Below are 17,109 nucleotides of genomic sequence, written 5' to 3' on the forward strand. Positions count from 1 at the left end.
GGCACATGGAAAAGATCTCAATTATGTTATACAAAAGCAAAGGATAAAGTGTAGTTAACAAAACACACACACTTAACAAAACCTTCACTTTTCATGGAATGACCCTTTTGGCAATTAGTATCAGGACTTTCTTAGCATACAGAAGTATAGAAATGTACTCCAAAGTATAACGAACATCATAATTCTACTCATGTAAACACATTAACTATTCTTTGCTAACTAAAAACAAAACCATGTTAAATTGTCCCATATTTTGTAAAACTTACTTCATCACTACTGAATGGTGAAGGTGACATGAAACCAGAATCAGGTGACATCTTTGTTTCTACTGGTTGAGGAAACCATATGTTTTGTTGCATTATACTGTGCTTTGTCTCATGCTCAGTATCTTGTGATATATCTGCAATCTGTGGTTTTGAATTATTGATACCATCATCCTCCTGGAAACATTTTTTAAATGATCATAAATTTTTTTATTACTGCCATCAAGAGAAAGTAATCACTGTTACAAATAAACTTTTGCCTACTGATCTATACGACTTTATAAATACAAGTTATCTGTAGTAACCAAGTAATACTCGAAATCGATCCAAGTAACTGAAATATGGCTTTATTCATAAACCTCTAAACAATAACAGAAATAAGCCTCTTGTGACTCCAGACATAACAAGCCAAAAGAATCATCAGAAGGTGTCACATAAGTGATACACAGAACAATGGGGTGAGTGGTACAAACTAAAAGAACATACTGAGAGAGTCATGCTGCTCTACATGTAAATATGCACGAGTCACCATTAGACAGCACAGCAGAGCAGAGACTGTGTTGTGTGCTTGCTTCCTACAGGTGGCCTCTAGTGGCCAGCCCGCATTCATACAGTTGGCTGCTGCATGCATTAGTATCAGGATACAGCAAGACTCTCTCTCATGCAAAGAGCACCGAAGTGATGGAGGAGATGATGGCAGTCTGACGAGAGACAAATCCACTGGATCTGGAAAAGCAGCAACAGTGCTGACAGCAGGGGTGGGACAATGTGCCAGGCGGGCACCAGAGCATAGTGTCAGAATGCACTGACACATAGGAACATATGAGGATGATGCAACTGCACAGCGCCTGACAACAGCACTGAGGAGGCGGCTGCCATTGCCATCTCCGCATTGTCATCAGCAGGCAGGTCCCAGTGCAAGGGAGATAGAGCTGGACCCACTGGCAATGAACACCGAGGCAATAATGGTGAGGTGGCTGGGGAGACGACCCAACCGGAACAGCAGGTTGCGGCAATGGATCTGAGAACAGGCACCAAGGAGCTGGTACCCCAAGGTGCAGCACATGGAAGAGGCAGTGAATGGGATGAGGGCACCTCGCAACAGGTGATGATGGGCTCAAGGCAGAGGGCGGTGGGGAGGGCAGCAGCAATGGGGACCATACCCACAAACCAGTAGCTTCTGGCTGCGGGTGGGGGCACAACTGATCAATCTGGCGTACCACTAGCCCATCGGCCATACTGACATTACAAATACGACATCCCCAGCAGTGGACAACAGTGGCCATAGTGACCGGTATTCACTTGGACTGGTGACCAAACCCTTGCGCCCACACCGGCGACAAGAGCAAAACGGCAGGATGAACCCAACTGCAGCATGTGTGGCACAGGCCACAGAAGGTGGAGCAGCATGCATGGCTGTCAGCCATGAAGCAGCTCAGCTGGGCTCCACTCCCTTATAGGCATGAAGCAGTAGGAAGTCAGAAAACAGAATGTCATTGGTCAAAGAATCCACAACAATTTTTTTTCATTTGGGACTTGAATGTACCCATTAGTCATTCCGTCTCACCATTTAATTAAAGGGTGGAACGGTGGAGCCATAACACAATGAATGTCATGTTGGGAACAAAACAAATGAAAGGTGTGAGAAACAAACTGCAGACCATTGTCGGAAACTAAGGTACAAGGCCAATAGGAATTCAAGAAGGGCCTTGCAAAGTCTCTATGAATGTATTCCCATGGTTGGTGTGGAGTGGGCCATGTGGACAGAGACACCCTGGGATGCACACTACTCACAAGCCATGACAAAATTGACAATTTCCCCATCAATCCCTGCCCAAACAACGTTTCCTAGCTAACAGTTTAATGTATAAAACTCCCCAATGACCTTGCTGGAGGAGATGTAGAACCTCACACCATAATGTGGTGGGAATGACTACTCGAGGAGAGAGGTCTTCCACAGACACGTTCAAAACTCTGTCGAAAACAGAGATGCAATACAGTAAGTAAAAATAGTTGCACAAAGGGTCCTAAGCCTGGCCTGACAGTTTATCTGGCCAGCCCTATTGAACAAATCAACTACCTGGTTGGAACAGCAAGTGCTGTGGGTGAGGTCATAAATGTGAAACCCAAAACAGTGATCCGCATTTCAATATCATGATGGAAGCAAAGCAATTCTTCATGATCAAAATTTGGGTCAGGATCCACACAAAGGCAGGACTAGGCATCCACAGGCAGGATTAGGCATCCACATTGGCACGTTTAAACATAGATCAAAAATGGATATTGTAATTGTAGCGAGACAGGAACATCATCCAGCATTGTAGGTGGTGCGTTGCCTTGACAAGCAAGGAACTGTGAGGGTTAAACAAGGAAACTTAAGGTTTATGGTCAGTAATAAGGTGAAACTTGGAGCCACACAAAAAACATCAAATTTCTGGAGAGAATAGACTATGGCAATGCACATGGTAATGGGTAAAAATAGTAAATTTTTTTATTGTATTCTACTTCCATCATTTTAACTTAGCCTCTTGCAGTGGCATGGTGAGCTATTCTGTAAACTACTCTGCAGTACTTCTGGCTGGCTCCCATGCTATTCTGTTGAGCTAGGGAGGCCACCACAGTACCGCTGAGTGTGAGACACCAACTTTCTGCCACAAACCTGTGTGGGCGAAATGCTCTCTTCATACCATGTGCAGTTCATTCCACAGTTGTGACCCGTTTTCATGTGCTTTGTATTCCTTAGCAGTAATTATTGGGAATAAATCCATCTTTTTCATGAATCCTGGCATTTATCATTTTACATGTAGGAAAAACACCCCAGGTGCCCACCTGTTACCATCTTGACATGCACAGCTAGAGCATCTTTTTCCATAAGATAATAATGCTGCTGGGCTGGAGTGAGAGATTTAGAGGTGAAAGCTTGACATATCAATGTGCTACAATGATGTTGAGGCCCTACTGCGAGGCATCAGTCATCAAAACTATATGCTGGTCTGGAGAGAATGTAGCTAAACAAAGCGCCAAGAGTAGTTTGGACTTCAAAACCTGAAAAGCGTTTTTGCAATCCAGGTTCCAGTGAAAAGGTACATTCTTGCATAACAAGGCATTGATTTTCAGTACAACAAATTTGCTTTTTATAGAATTTGCTGATTTTCAAAGCACATCCCAGTAGCGTATTTTAATGCAGTCAGCTCATCTGTTTCTTTAGAATTTGTCCTTCATGTGTGATTCCAAAACTATGTTTCAGGTTTTAAAACACTGGTGTACAGTGACAAGAAATTAGATACTCAGAGCTCTCAAGTATAATAAGAAGTTTAGCTAACTGACAGCACTGTCTTTCACAGAAACAGTGTTGGAGGGAATTTTGTTTTTTGTTTACGTCTCCCTCTGTTAAAACATTGTACATGGTGAACCTGAACTCTGTCAACAACATTTCAGAGGTTGTTCAAAAACATTAAAATGTGTGTGAAATCTTATAGGACTTAACTGCTAAGGTTATCAGTCCCTAAGCTTACACACTACTTAATCTAAATCATCCTAAGGACAAACACACACATCCATGCCCGAGGGAGGACTCGAACCACCGCTGGGACCAGCCGCATTGTCCATGACTGCAGCACCTTAGACCGCTTGGCTAATCCCAGGTGGCTCAGAGGTTGTTCACAGATACTTCCGAAGTAGAATGGTATCAGCAAACTGTGGCTTGTTGCAGAGAAACTTTATTTTGTTTGATTTCTTATCCCCATTTTGGTAGTATGTATTCCATCTAAAATACCTGCATAACAGTTCACATGTTGCCAATGCGCACTGTGTGTATTGTTTGGAAAGGAACTTACTGCATTCTCTCTCAGTACTTGCTGTTGACAAGAGTAATGCCCTCTTTACCCTTCACACTCAAGCTTGCTTTCAGTACAGCTTGCTTCTGTCTCATTTGTTTTTCTCACACTGTTAGTTGTAAGTTAACTGTGATACACAGCAGCATGCATAAGTTGCTCATTAAGTTGGATGATATGTGCCTCATGAATGGCTTCACTGAATGCAATAGAAGAGTGGCATGACAATGCTATGCTGAGCTTTTCCCACAGCAGTGACAGCTTGCCAAACTAACAATGTGTGATTTGGGAGTAAAACAGTTGGGTTCTTAACCAGATTCAGATACTAATGCTGAAGCAGTGTTGCTTTATTAATTAATTAATGATGCTGATTTTACAGATTACTTCAGAATGGATAGAGAAGTTTTCGGAAATACATGACATCATACATCACACCACTGATGTAAATTGATGTTATGTATCTGAGCCAATTGCAACTGAACTGGCAGTATATTGGAAACATCCCCCAGGCTGCGGCTAAGCCATGTCTTCGCAAGGTTCGCAGGAGAGCTTCTGTGAAGTTTGGAAGGTAGGAGATGAGGTACTAGCAGAATTAAAGCTGTGAGGACGGGGCGTGAGTCATGCTTGGGTAGTGCAGATGGTAGAGCACTTGCCCGCGATAGTTTATTACCAATTTTTGAACAATGTCATGAACAATGATAATTTTGTGCTTGCAATCTGAAGACAAAGTTTAGGCTCATGGCTCACCAGTTATTAAAGTATGCATTGCTCTTAAAAGAAAAAAACAACAAAACAAAACAGCAAAACTATACATAGAAATAATTGAAAAATGTGATGTATTAATGAGAAAAGATTGAGACCTTGAATGGCGAAAAACAAAACACTACTCAGTGACAAAGTTCAGTAGCAAGACAACATTTTTTGAATGGCCATTACTACCACTGCCCTTATGCGCAGTGCCAAAGGGAGTTTATTGAAGAACTACTCTCCCGCTCCCCACCTCACCTCTCCCGTAGTGCTACAGTTGTGCATGGTGCAAGAAACTGCCATAAACACACCACCATGCAACCAGGCACACACACACACAAGTCACATCACCACTGCATTGCTTGCTAATTTGCACGGAACCAATTGAACCTGTTAAGTTACAAAAATGCACGCTACTCTGCACCACGCCACATGCACTATGAGCACTTCACAATTTGCAGTGTAAGAAGTTAAGATATTAAGATTTGAACCTCCCATCATGATTGTTGATATGACAACAGCTCTCCTCATGTGAATTGCAACGTGATTTCCATCATGTGACTTTCTGCAGAGGAGAATAAAGTCTGTGCATTAACCAATTCACTGTTCATCTTTCCATGTTTGGTGAAGAACAATGGCAGATACCAGTGAGTTTGGGGGACTGCATAGTGACAAATTTGTGGGTCCATAAATGGAAGCAAAGCAACACACAATATGGCATAGATGATGAGTAAATGTCATGACTGGTTCAGTAAGGAGCCTAGGAGGAGAAAGCTTTTTGTCTGAAAAGTGTTTTGGATGCCACTTCCTCTGGTCATTCATCAACCTGAAGGGAAAAACATGCTGAAGTTCATGTGTCAGTGATGCCAACCCTGCAAGAGTACCAAAAAGCATGCTGCAAAATTTGGAGTTAAAAGCAGCACAAAGCAAATCACATGAAATGAATTTAGGATTGCAAACATCTCAGCCAATGGCCATCAATGAACTAACAGCCAATGACAAACTGACAGATGGCTCATAAAAGAATACAACGGAAAGAAACAGAATGTGGAAAATGATGCTCCACAGGCAAGTGTGCTTGAAACCTTTCAGCATGTGATGCTGCAGCTACAGAAGTAGATGAGTACAATGACATTAGGCATAATAAGCTGTGCAGGTGTAGTAGTGGTGCACATGCTAACGCTTCAGACAAATAAATGTAATGTGTTATTAAAGTTAAATTAAATAATTGTCCATGTAAGGGACTTTCTGGTCACCCTGTACTTTTGCATTTGAAGGCTGCTGCATTACTCTTTGTTCTGTACTGCACATTTTGATGATTGCATGTTACAAGCTTTTTCACTGAATGAAGGTATTTTCACAGAAATGAGGGTAACTGGGGTCGCAAACTAAATAAATCATACATAACATTAACAGAATTTTCCATTAGCATAACATAATAATATTAAATTGGAAACGCTTCATAATGCTCTGTAAAATTATATTTATTTGGTCACAAACTAGTGTTTGGCTTCATAGGCCATTGTCAGGTGATAACTGAACATTACAAACGCAGATAAAATGATGTGAAACTTGCACCGATATAGTTTATACAGAAGTTACAAAAATGATGGCATATAGAGTGTCTACATAGGAAAGTATTACTTTTTTTCATATCGCGCAGAAATAGTTACATTAACTAAAACAGGAAACTGAGTTTATGTGGAAGTACATTTAGCAACTAATCAAACATAATGCTGAATTTGCAATTTTAATCTAGTATTTGTAATTAGAACTTAATTTAAAAGAGGGTGAAAAAGAGAATCAACTTTGGTCATTTAGTATTGAGCTGACATTCTGTGCTGTTTGTTTCTTGATTTCCAGTACCGTCAACTTTCAGTGTTTTGTAACACAATGTAAAACTTCATGGTCTACATCACGCAAGTAGTTTTCTGTTTAAAGATGATCATTGAACTTTGAATCTTTCTATCTTAATCTCCTAGTTTTCTCTTGTTCACATATCCTAATTGTCACAGCTCTGGCTGACTGAACACCATGCTTGCATCCGATTTTATTCACATCACTCTGAGCCAAGGGTAGCAGTTTGTCATAACTGCTCCATAAAAACTTTGATATACTGTTGATATTGTAAAATGCAGATATGTAGATGTTAGACTAACTTTTCTGTGAGGTTACCTGAAATTTTGTCAACAATTGCGACGATGCACTAGTTTTTGTAACTACTGATTTGTTCCCATTGGCCAATGTAAAGAAGTGATGAATGTTATGCATTTTCTTTTTTCATAGTTTATTACCAATCAAGACAGAGCTATAGTCATTACTCAAAGCATATACGTTTGATTGTCTGCAGTTCCGTTTAAATAGCAGATAAAGGAACATGTACAGCTTAATGCACTTTCAAATGGAAATCTGCATGTTCGTGGCAGTGCCAGTGCTGGAAGCTTCGACCTTTGGTGACAATCTTAACAGAAAACCACTCATGATGTAGATTTAAGAAGAAAAACTGAAAGATGATCCTACAGGAAATTAGAAACAAATAGCACAGACAGTCACCTTAGTATTAAATAACTAAACTCAGTTTCCTTTCTCCTTTCTGTCACATTTTACTTACAAGTACTAAACAAAAATTGTATATTTAGTTTTACTTTATATTATTTGTTAAATGCATCTCCACATAAAAACTTTATTGTTTCCTTTTTTAGTTACTGTAACTATTTTTGCATTATGTAAATTCTGTAGATGTAGGGGTCTAATCATTTGTGTGTATTTTGTATAAATAATATCCAAGTCATTTTATCTGCGTTTGAGATATTCAGCTGTCACTTGATGACCTAAGAAGCCCAGTTCATGGCCAAATATAAAACTTTGCAGAATATTAGCAAGTGTTTCCTATTTAATATTGAATCATAATTATATTGTTACTCTGTAACAACTCACTGGAGGCTGCAGGTCTTTCATACCAAAACACTCAGAAATACCTCTGAACAACCTCAAAAATTTTGGCAGTAGAGTTTAGATTCATCCTGCACATAGTTCACACCCGAATTATTAGTAATTCATTTGACAACTTCCATCTTACATGATATTGTGAATATGACAATGCTTGCCACCTGCTAGGTTCCACAACTGCTAGTAAGCATTCAAGTAGCCCAAAAAGTCATTGCAACAACAGGTATGTAGCAGTTTATTATTATTATTAATATTGTTGTATGGCTCAACAGCCTGGTGCAATTCTTTCAACTGGATACCACTTTGGCGACTAGCATGTCCCTGGGCAAATGGCACCAAGTACCAGTGGGTCAGCCATGTACACACGCTCCCGCCCACACACACACACACAGAGAGAGAGAGAGAGAGAGAGAGAGAGAGAGAGAGAGAGAGAGAGAGAGAGAGAGAGTGCAGATACTTACAACCAATCACCAATTTTCATAGTCACAGCTTGATCAGACAAAAAATCAACACACCATGAATTTTTTATAGGGCTGTGAAGCTCTTTAGGGCTTTGTTTTCATGAATTATATGTCAGTTTCACTAATTATACATTTCTGCCAGAGTGTGACTGTATGCTGGACTGTGACTCAAACTGTGACCTTTGCCCTTTGTGGGCAAGTGCTCAATTGAGCAAGCTATCCAAGAAGACCCACCATCACAGCTTGTGATAGCTCAAAAACATTTAAAACGGAAAGTTCTTACATTTGAGACCTGGCCAACACACTATTTTAATCAACACTATTTTAATCAGTCAGGAAGTTTCTGTAGCATTGTTAATGATTAAAGTATGGCCACCTTATTCAACAATACGAAATTTATATTACTGTTTCTTCAATATAATTTGTCTTCATTGCATATGATCCCTCATTTTGCCATGAAACCACATCACAAACTTCAAGACATGTTTTTCTTTCACATGGTCAATTGTATGACATTTTGACAATAAGTGGTTTTCATTTAAAATCCAGCGGTACACCACATACTGGGATACCTGGAGTATGGTAGATGAACAGGATGTATCTAAATTACAGCAGTTCTAAGTAGACAGACAATTTCACTTTGCTACCTACCACCACACCCCCTTAACTTACAATCTTGCCTCATTAATTTCATGATTATTGATAGGCACTGCGCTTAAGCCATCTTCATGATCCAACTGTAGATAATTCATTTTATGCTCTTAATTTCATTAGTTTTGTGTCACGTTCATCGAAAATTACTTCCAAATCATCTGTTAAGACCCTATTCTTATCATTTTTTAACTTTTTTTTTCCAGGAGAAAAGTTCTCCTGAAAATGGCAGTGTTGTAGCAAATGATGTACAATATTTTGACAACAAACGAAATTGTCATCAACAAGCTGTTTCACAGATTCTACGTATTTCCAACATAGCGTCATGACAGGATCAGCAACCTGGATAGCATAATCTCTTTATAGTAATTCTGTCACAGTTGAGTATTATTAAGCTGGCAGGTAGTTTCAAACTACCAAGTTAATTTCAAGCCAGCCTATGAAAGTTGTTTTAATAGTGCCTGGTTAGATGACAATTCACACACAGATAACGTATATGATACATATTCACATGAAATGTCAGGACAATTTCACAAGGTAGATGTATCCATGAAATGCAGTTCAACTGCCACATAATAAAATGTAACTGTGATGGATGCTACTAGGATGATGAAGCACTTTTTTTCTTGATGTCACAGTTTTATCCAAGGTATTTCTTGATGAACAAGCCATTTTTGGATAGGTTACTTAAGATCATAGTAAACATTAAACAAACACCTCTGTTACAATTATAAATTAATTCAAAAGTGAAATATAAATGAAATACATTAATTCAAAAGTAAAATCCCAACTGAGCTCAGCTCATGCAGTTACCGAAGTGATGTATATTTTTATAAAGAAAAACATTATTCACTGCTGATTCAACAGAACACAATTTGCATACCAAAAAGGCTTGGTCCTGTTGTAATTGCTGCTGCTCTTGCTGTGGCTGTGGCTGCAGCTGCTGTTGTAACTTTTGCTGTTGCCCCTGTTGATACTGGTGCTGGACCTCTGGAGAAGAGTCATGTGTGTGCAGCCCTGCATGTGCATGGCTCCCAGGTGACCAAGAACAATCCTGTCCACTTTGCCTACTGCAAGATTCTCCTGTGCCATCAGTTCTTGAGGTTGATGTCAGCTGGGGACCAGACAACATATACAATGAGCACACAGCCACTGTACCTGCAAAAATGTACTGTCTTACACAGAAACCTGAATACATGATGTTCCTCCCACACAATTATTTATTAAATGAAGCAACAGCTGCTGTGTACATACATGGTTATATTTATTAACAACCAACTAGAATTCTAATACATTGTAGCACATCTGGGAATGGTGGTGTGGATTAGAACAGCCAGCATTGATTTTTGGTAGGCATTTATAATGCTACCATAGAAGAACCATTGATTTTTTTAAAGAAAGGAATAGTAAAAATTGAAACACAATCAGCTGAGGTAGAAAAATTGAGAGTAGACTGACAGATACATAAAATATTTGAAAATTCACTAGGTTTTGAACCTTGGAATCTTACTTCTGGCATTAGACAGTATCAGAGTGGGAGAAATGGATGTTTCGAAGTATTGCATTGTTTAAAGACTCATTACAAGATCATGAGAAATGAAAACAGAGAGAAAACATGGATTGGATGTATTAGTTACTGTTGAAAGGAAAGACTGATCATTTGTTACATTAATCTGCAGTAAAGAAAATTCAGTTGGGTAAGCCTTTAGTAAGCAAGAGCTTTGTTCACAGAGGTAAACACTAGCTTTTATATAATGGTAGTAGTCCTGTGTACACCTGAAGTTACTTTTACGACTTAAGGTATCTCTCACAACTAAAAATGACACACTGTGTTCTATTTGCTAGGATGCTTTAATCCAGTCACAAATCATTCATATGTTGTTCATAAGTGATAATACAGGATTGTATTTAACACCTTCTGGAAGACAAGGATCACAGCAACAAAATGAACACCATTTAATGAGCCATCTAGGTCTCTTGAAGGAAGAGATGAGCTGGGTTCCACAAGACTATTGTTCGTGGAATCCATTTTGAGTCCTATAAAGCAGATTTTCGGTCTCCAGAAAGGTTACAATACATGAGTATAAAACTTGTTTCAAAATTCTACCACAGATAGACATCAGTGATTTAGGCCTTTAGTTGTGTGCATCTGTTTGATGTCCCTTTTTGGAAATGGAAGTGACTTGCAAATTTTTCTAATTACGTGGAATTCTTTATTTCTTCAGTGATCATTTCTAATTACGTGGAATTCTTTATTTCTTCAGTGATCATTACTAATTACTGCTAGAAGAACAGCAAATTCTTTCGCCTACTTTAAATAGAATCATGTAGGTATCCAATTAGATCCATACAGCTTTCCTCTGTCCAGCAGTTTTAGTTGATATTCTATCCCATTGTCATTATCTCAGTATCTGTCACTTTAATATTCATACATCAATAGGAAGGAGGAACCTCGCACATCTTGCAGAGTGAAAGAGCTTCAAAAAACAGAATTTAGTGTTTCAACCCTCCCTCATTTACCCTCCATTTTGATGCTGGTATGGCCACTGAATGTCTGAATACATGTCTCTGATACATTTACTGACTTTATACATGTTCATACTTATCAATTCAATGAACACTTTTAATATACGGCTCTCATGGCGCTCATATGGCTTCATTCAGTTTTTGTTTGTCAGCACAGTTTTGACTACTTCTAAAAACTTCGTGAAACTCTCTTTGGCTCTGAATGCTTTCTAATATGTGAATAGGTCTACCTGTCAAAGACATATTGTATAATACTCTTTATTTGATCCATTTATGCTCAATGTTTTTAGTCTCAGGGCTCAATGTTTGATGCAGACTAATGTTTGATGCAGACTAATGTTTGATGCAGACTAATGTTTGATGCAGACTAATGTTTGATGCAGACTAATGTTTGATGCAGACTAATGTTTGATGCAGACTAATGTTTGATGCAGACTAATGTTTGATGCAGACTAATGTTTGATGCAGACTAATGTTTGATGCAGACTAATGTTTGATGCAGACTAATGTTTGATGCAGACTAATGTTTGATGCAGACTAATGTTTGATGCAGACTAATGTTTGATGCAGACTAATGTTTGATGCAGACTAATGTTTGATGCAGACTAATGTTTGATGCAGACTAATGTTTGATGCAGACTAATGTTTGTTGCAGACTAATGTTTGTTGCAGACTAATGTTTGTTGCAGACTAATGTTTGTTGCAGACTAATGTTTGTTGCAGACTAATGTTTGTTGCAGACTAATGTTTGTTGCAGACTAATGTTTGTTGCAGACTAATGTTTGTTGCAGACTAATGTTTGTTGCAGACTAATGTTTGTTGCAGACTAATGTTTGTTGCAGACTAATGTTTGTTGCAGACTAATGTTTGTTGCAGACTAATGTTTGTTGCAGACTAATGTTTGTTGCAGACTAATGTTTGTTGCAGACGGGTTAGATACGCTGAAATCCAATTTTCTTGTCATGTTAACTGAAAAGGAATGTCTTCCTACCTTTCTTCACATTCTTACTGGGTTAGCGGAATCCTTAGGGCCATGCAAAATGTCCAGAAGAAGCTGCGGCCGAGGTGTACACCATGGTGGCGTACTTGAATGGACCGCAAGCAGAAGTGGTAAAGGGAAAGACTCCAGTTCGGAGAGAAGGGACCGCACGCAAACCACAGTTGTTAGCCCCGATCTGAGATGCTGATGCAGGAGATGGACTGCCACAGGTGGGAAAAGGAGACGGTAATTCAGATGTTCACGGGAACTATGAATGTGTGCTGCATTAACTGGCAAGCAGTTGCAAACACCTCATCTGCAGTGGAAGGACACCAGCCTCCACCAGTATGCTGGTCACTGGACTCATCCTAAGAAAGCTCCTGTCACTAATTGAACCCCACAGTGGTGCACAGGGCCTAGTAAATGCAATGCTCAAGGTGCTGCCAAACCATAAACCACACTCCCATAGTCAATTCGGGATTGGACAAGGGCTCTGTAGACCTGCAGCAGCATACAGCTATCTGCACCCCAATTGGTGTTGCTCAAGCAACGGAGGGCAATGAGGTGCTGCCAGCACTTCTGCTTAAGATGACAAAGATGCAAGTCAATCTAGCATCGAAAACCAGTCCTAGGAATTGATATGTCTCCACTACAGTGAGTGGATCATCATTAAGATAAAGTGTTGGTTCCAGATGAACGGCACGATGCCAACTGGAAGCCATGGGCTAGAGCCCATGACTGCGCCTTGTGGATGGCTCCCTGGAGGCGCCGCTCAGCAACAGCAGCACTTGAGCAGCAGTACAATATGCAGAAGTCGTCTGCATACAGAGAAGGGGAGACGGAGGGCCCGACAGCCGCTGCAAGACCGTTAATGGCCACTAAAAATAGGGATACACTCAATACAGAGCCCGGCGGGATCCCATTCTCCTCAACATGGGGGGGGGGGAACTATGGGAGCCACCAACTTGGACACAGGAAGTACACAGTGACAGGAAGTTTTGGATAAAAATCAGGAGTGGTCCCCGGAGACCCCACTCATACAATGTGGCAAGGATATGACGTCGCCAAGTCATGTCGTATGCTTTACACAAGTCAAAAAAGTCAGCAATCAGGTGTTTCCATCTTGAAAAGGCTGTTTGGATGGCAGACTCAATGGACACAAGATTATCAGTGGTAGACCGACCCTGGCGGAAGCCGCCCTGACATGGAGCCAGCAAACCATGTGACTACAGGACCCAACCCAATTGCCGACATACCACACATTCCAGCAGCTTACAAGGAATGTTGGTGAGGCAGATGTGCCGACTGCTATCCAGATCAAGTGGGTTTTTACTGGGTTTGAGCACCGGAATGATGGTGCTCTCCTGCCACTGAGACGGAAAGACGCCATCGCACCAGATCCGGTTGAAGATGATAAGAAGATGTCACTTGTAGTCAGATGAAAGATGTTTAATCATCTGGCTGTGGATGCTATCAAGCCCAGGAGCTGTGTCAGGGCAATATGCAAGGGCACTGAGGAGCCCGGCAAAGTGGCCTGGCAATCACGTTTGGGTTGGTACATAACTTGTCAATTATGCTAACACCGGGGACAGCTGTTAGGGCCTGGTACACGAAAAGACGTTTGATCTTTGCCCAGACTTGGGGAGGTGACATGTGGCACCCAATGGTGGAGACGTATCTCTCCCAACACTCCTTCTTCCGTTGTTTGATAAGGTAGCAAACACGGGCACGGAGCCATTTAAAATCTATGAGATGCTCCAGGGAAGGGTGCCACTTATTCTGCTGTAAAGCTCACTGATGCTCCTTAATTGATTCGGCGACTTCCGGCGATCACCAAGGGACTGCCTTACACCTCGGGCACCCTAAAGAGGGAGGGATCATGTTTTATGCCACACAAACAATTGTGCTAGTTACCTGCTCAACCATCACATCGAAGTTACCATGTGGGGGGCATTCAGCGGTGACAGCAGAGGTGAAAGTTCTCATTCCGCCTTGTTCAAAGCCCATCTGGGCAGGCGTCCATGCACCTGATGCTGGGGCAGTGACAGGATGATGGGGAAGTCGTCACTACCGCACAGGTTGTCATGTGCTCTCCAGTGGATAGATGGGAGAAGTCCTGGGCTGCAAATTGATAATTCAATGGCCCAGTAACTACCATGAGCCACGCTGAAATGTGTGGCGGCCCCAGTATTTAAGAGGCAGAGGTCGAATTGCATCAGTAAAGTTTCAACATCTCTGCCCTGGCCAGTAAGCATGGTACCACCCCACAAGGGGTTATGGGCATTAAAATCTCCCACAAGTAGGAAAGGTTTAGGGAGTTGATCAATCAGTGCAGCTATTACATTCAGGGGTACTGCACCATCTGGAGGAAGATATACATTGCAGACAGTTATTTCCTGCGTCGTCATTATTCTGACAGCCACGGCTTCAAAAGGGGTTCAAGGGGCACATGTTCCCTACAGACCAAGTTTAAGACATAAATGCAAACTCCACCTGACACTCGATTATAGTCGCTACAGTTCCTGTTCAAATTTTCTCTTAGCCTCAGTGTAGGTCAGTCTGTCCAAGGTCTTGTACTCCATGATTTTCCTTTCTTTCTGGAGAATCCTGCAGTCAGGCGAGCAAGGTGAATGGTGCTCTCCACAGTTGACACACATGGGAGGTGCGGCGCATTGAGTATTGGGATGTGATGGGCGTCCGCATGTGACGCTGCAAGTACATATGGCTGAACTTCCAGCACTTAAAGCACCACATCGGGGGTGGGATATCGGGTTTTACATCACACCGGTAGACCATCACCTTGACCTTCTCGGGTGATATGATGAAGGCACCGGTGGCAACCTGATTATCCTTCAGACCCCGGTGGACACGCCAGACAAAATGTACACCTCGCCACTCTAAATTGGCGTGCAGCTCATCGTCAGACTGCAAAAGAAGGTCTCTGTGAAATATGACACCCTGGACCATATTTAAGCTCTTATGGGGCATGATTGTTACAGAAACATCCCCCAGCTTGTCACAAGCGAGTAACTCCCGTGACTGGGCAGACGATGCTGTTTTGATCCAGACTAACCCAGATCTCCCCGAACTTGTCCTCTAAATCCTCAACAAAAAACTGAGGCTTCATCATTATGAAAGATTCCCAATCAGCTCTCGAACATACAAAGTACCAGGGTGAATAAGATCCGCTGCCATCCTTAGCCTGAAGTTCCTCCCATGATGTGGCCAGGGAGGGGATCAATTTGGGGTCGTACTTCTGTGCACTGGATTGAGCTCGTGATCGCTCAGAGACTGCTGGTGTTTCACCACCAGCAAGAGATGATGGACTACGCTTCATCGCATGTCATCCGTCCTGATGCCACCCACTCCGACAAGGGGCCCTCCCCATGGGCACAACACAGCCGCAGCAAAGGCCACCTGGCAGGATGGCCATTGCGGGAGTCCCGATGCCCCAGGGGGATGGGCATCTACCCCTTGGCATGTGTGGGGAGTTAATGGCGCAGTCATCAGCAGAGTGATCTCCGTGTGGTAAGGGGGCTACAACCAACAGGGTACATGGCTGCCCCACCACAACAGACTGGCTACTGTGCCGGATATCAGGGGCAAATAAGTCCATAGCGATGGTCGACTCAGAAATTGACACTGCACTGCACAGTGCATGGTGTAAAATGCACCCAGGAAGGTGTCCTCGCCCAAGTGATGGAGAATGGGCAGGACTGCAATGCGACACCGAGAAAGTGGGCTAAGGATCTCAATGCACGATGGACACAATGCACCTTGTAAGGTGCCCTTCCTCAATTGTGGCTCTCATGTTGAGGTATGGTCAGTGATGGAAACACAGTAGGATTGTAAACTTCTGCATTAAAATCACTATTCCTGACTGATGAGACAGGCTGTTGGCACAGCCACCAAGTTTGATCTGTTTCACTGCAGATCATCCGCCCTGATGCCATTCACACTCTAATCAGAGGCTACCCCCCTCGGCACCACCCCCGCAACGCAAAGGCCACTTGGCACAGTAGCACGGGGGCACCACTCCGCAAATGAAAAGGCCACCTGGCACAGTAGCCATTGCCCGGAGTCCCCATACCCTGAAATGACACAGGTATCTACTCCTTGGCTAACATGGGGAGGTCACAGCTCAGGCATCAGCAGTGAGATTCCAAGAGGGTACATGACAACGCCACCACAACAGACTGGCTACCATGCTGGATTTCAGGTGCAGAGGTAGATCCACTTGATTGGTAGATGCAAAAGGTAACAGTGCACAGTGGAGAAGTAGAGCACCACAGTAAGGTGTCCTTCCCCAAATGGCCCACACTTCAGAAAAATTTGGAAAGGGGGGGTCAAACCCAAACAGGGTACAACAATTTAAAAAGGCAAAAAATGTGAAGGAAAAAGCATTAAAAACATAACAGGGAAAAGAGAGAAAACCTTCAAATGCTCAAAAATATTCACACAACCAAGGTAAAAAAACTTGACCCAATAAAAAAGGACTCCTCTTAGTCACCTCTTGTGACAGGCAAGGAAGTGCTGCAGGTCTGTTCTAGCCCTCGACCCTGCGCGGGAATTTACAGTGTGTGAAATCGTATGGGACTTAACTGCTAAGGTAATCAGTCCCTAAGTTTACACACTACTTAATCTAAATTACCCTAAGGACACACACACACACACACACACACACACACACACACACACAC

At 42.0% G+C, this 17,109-nt stretch overlaps 1 protein-coding gene across 1 annotated transcript in view; it reads right to left on the minus strand.

Annotated features, from left to right (window-relative positions):
• Nucleotides 1-17,109, minus strand: part of LOC126248190 (uncharacterized) — a 378,208-nt gene that overhangs the window by 92,062 nt on the left and 269,037 nt on the right. Inside the window, exons 4-5 of the mRNA XM_049949014.1 lie at nucleotides 9,788-10,018; nucleotides 267-440 (exon numbers count right to left, since the gene is read on the minus strand). Coding sequence (XP_049804971.1) covers nucleotides 267-440; nucleotides 9,788-10,018 — 405 coding nt within the window. The remainder of the gene's footprint in view (nucleotides 1-266; nucleotides 441-9,787; nucleotides 10,019-17,109) is intronic.

The sequence above is a fragment of the Schistocerca nitens genome, chromosome 1 (assembly GCF_023898315.1).
Source record: "Schistocerca nitens isolate TAMUIC-IGC-003100 chromosome 1, iqSchNite1.1, whole genome shotgun sequence".
Classification (NCBI taxonomy): Eukaryota; Metazoa; Arthropoda; class Insecta; order Orthoptera; family Acrididae; genus Schistocerca; species Schistocerca nitens.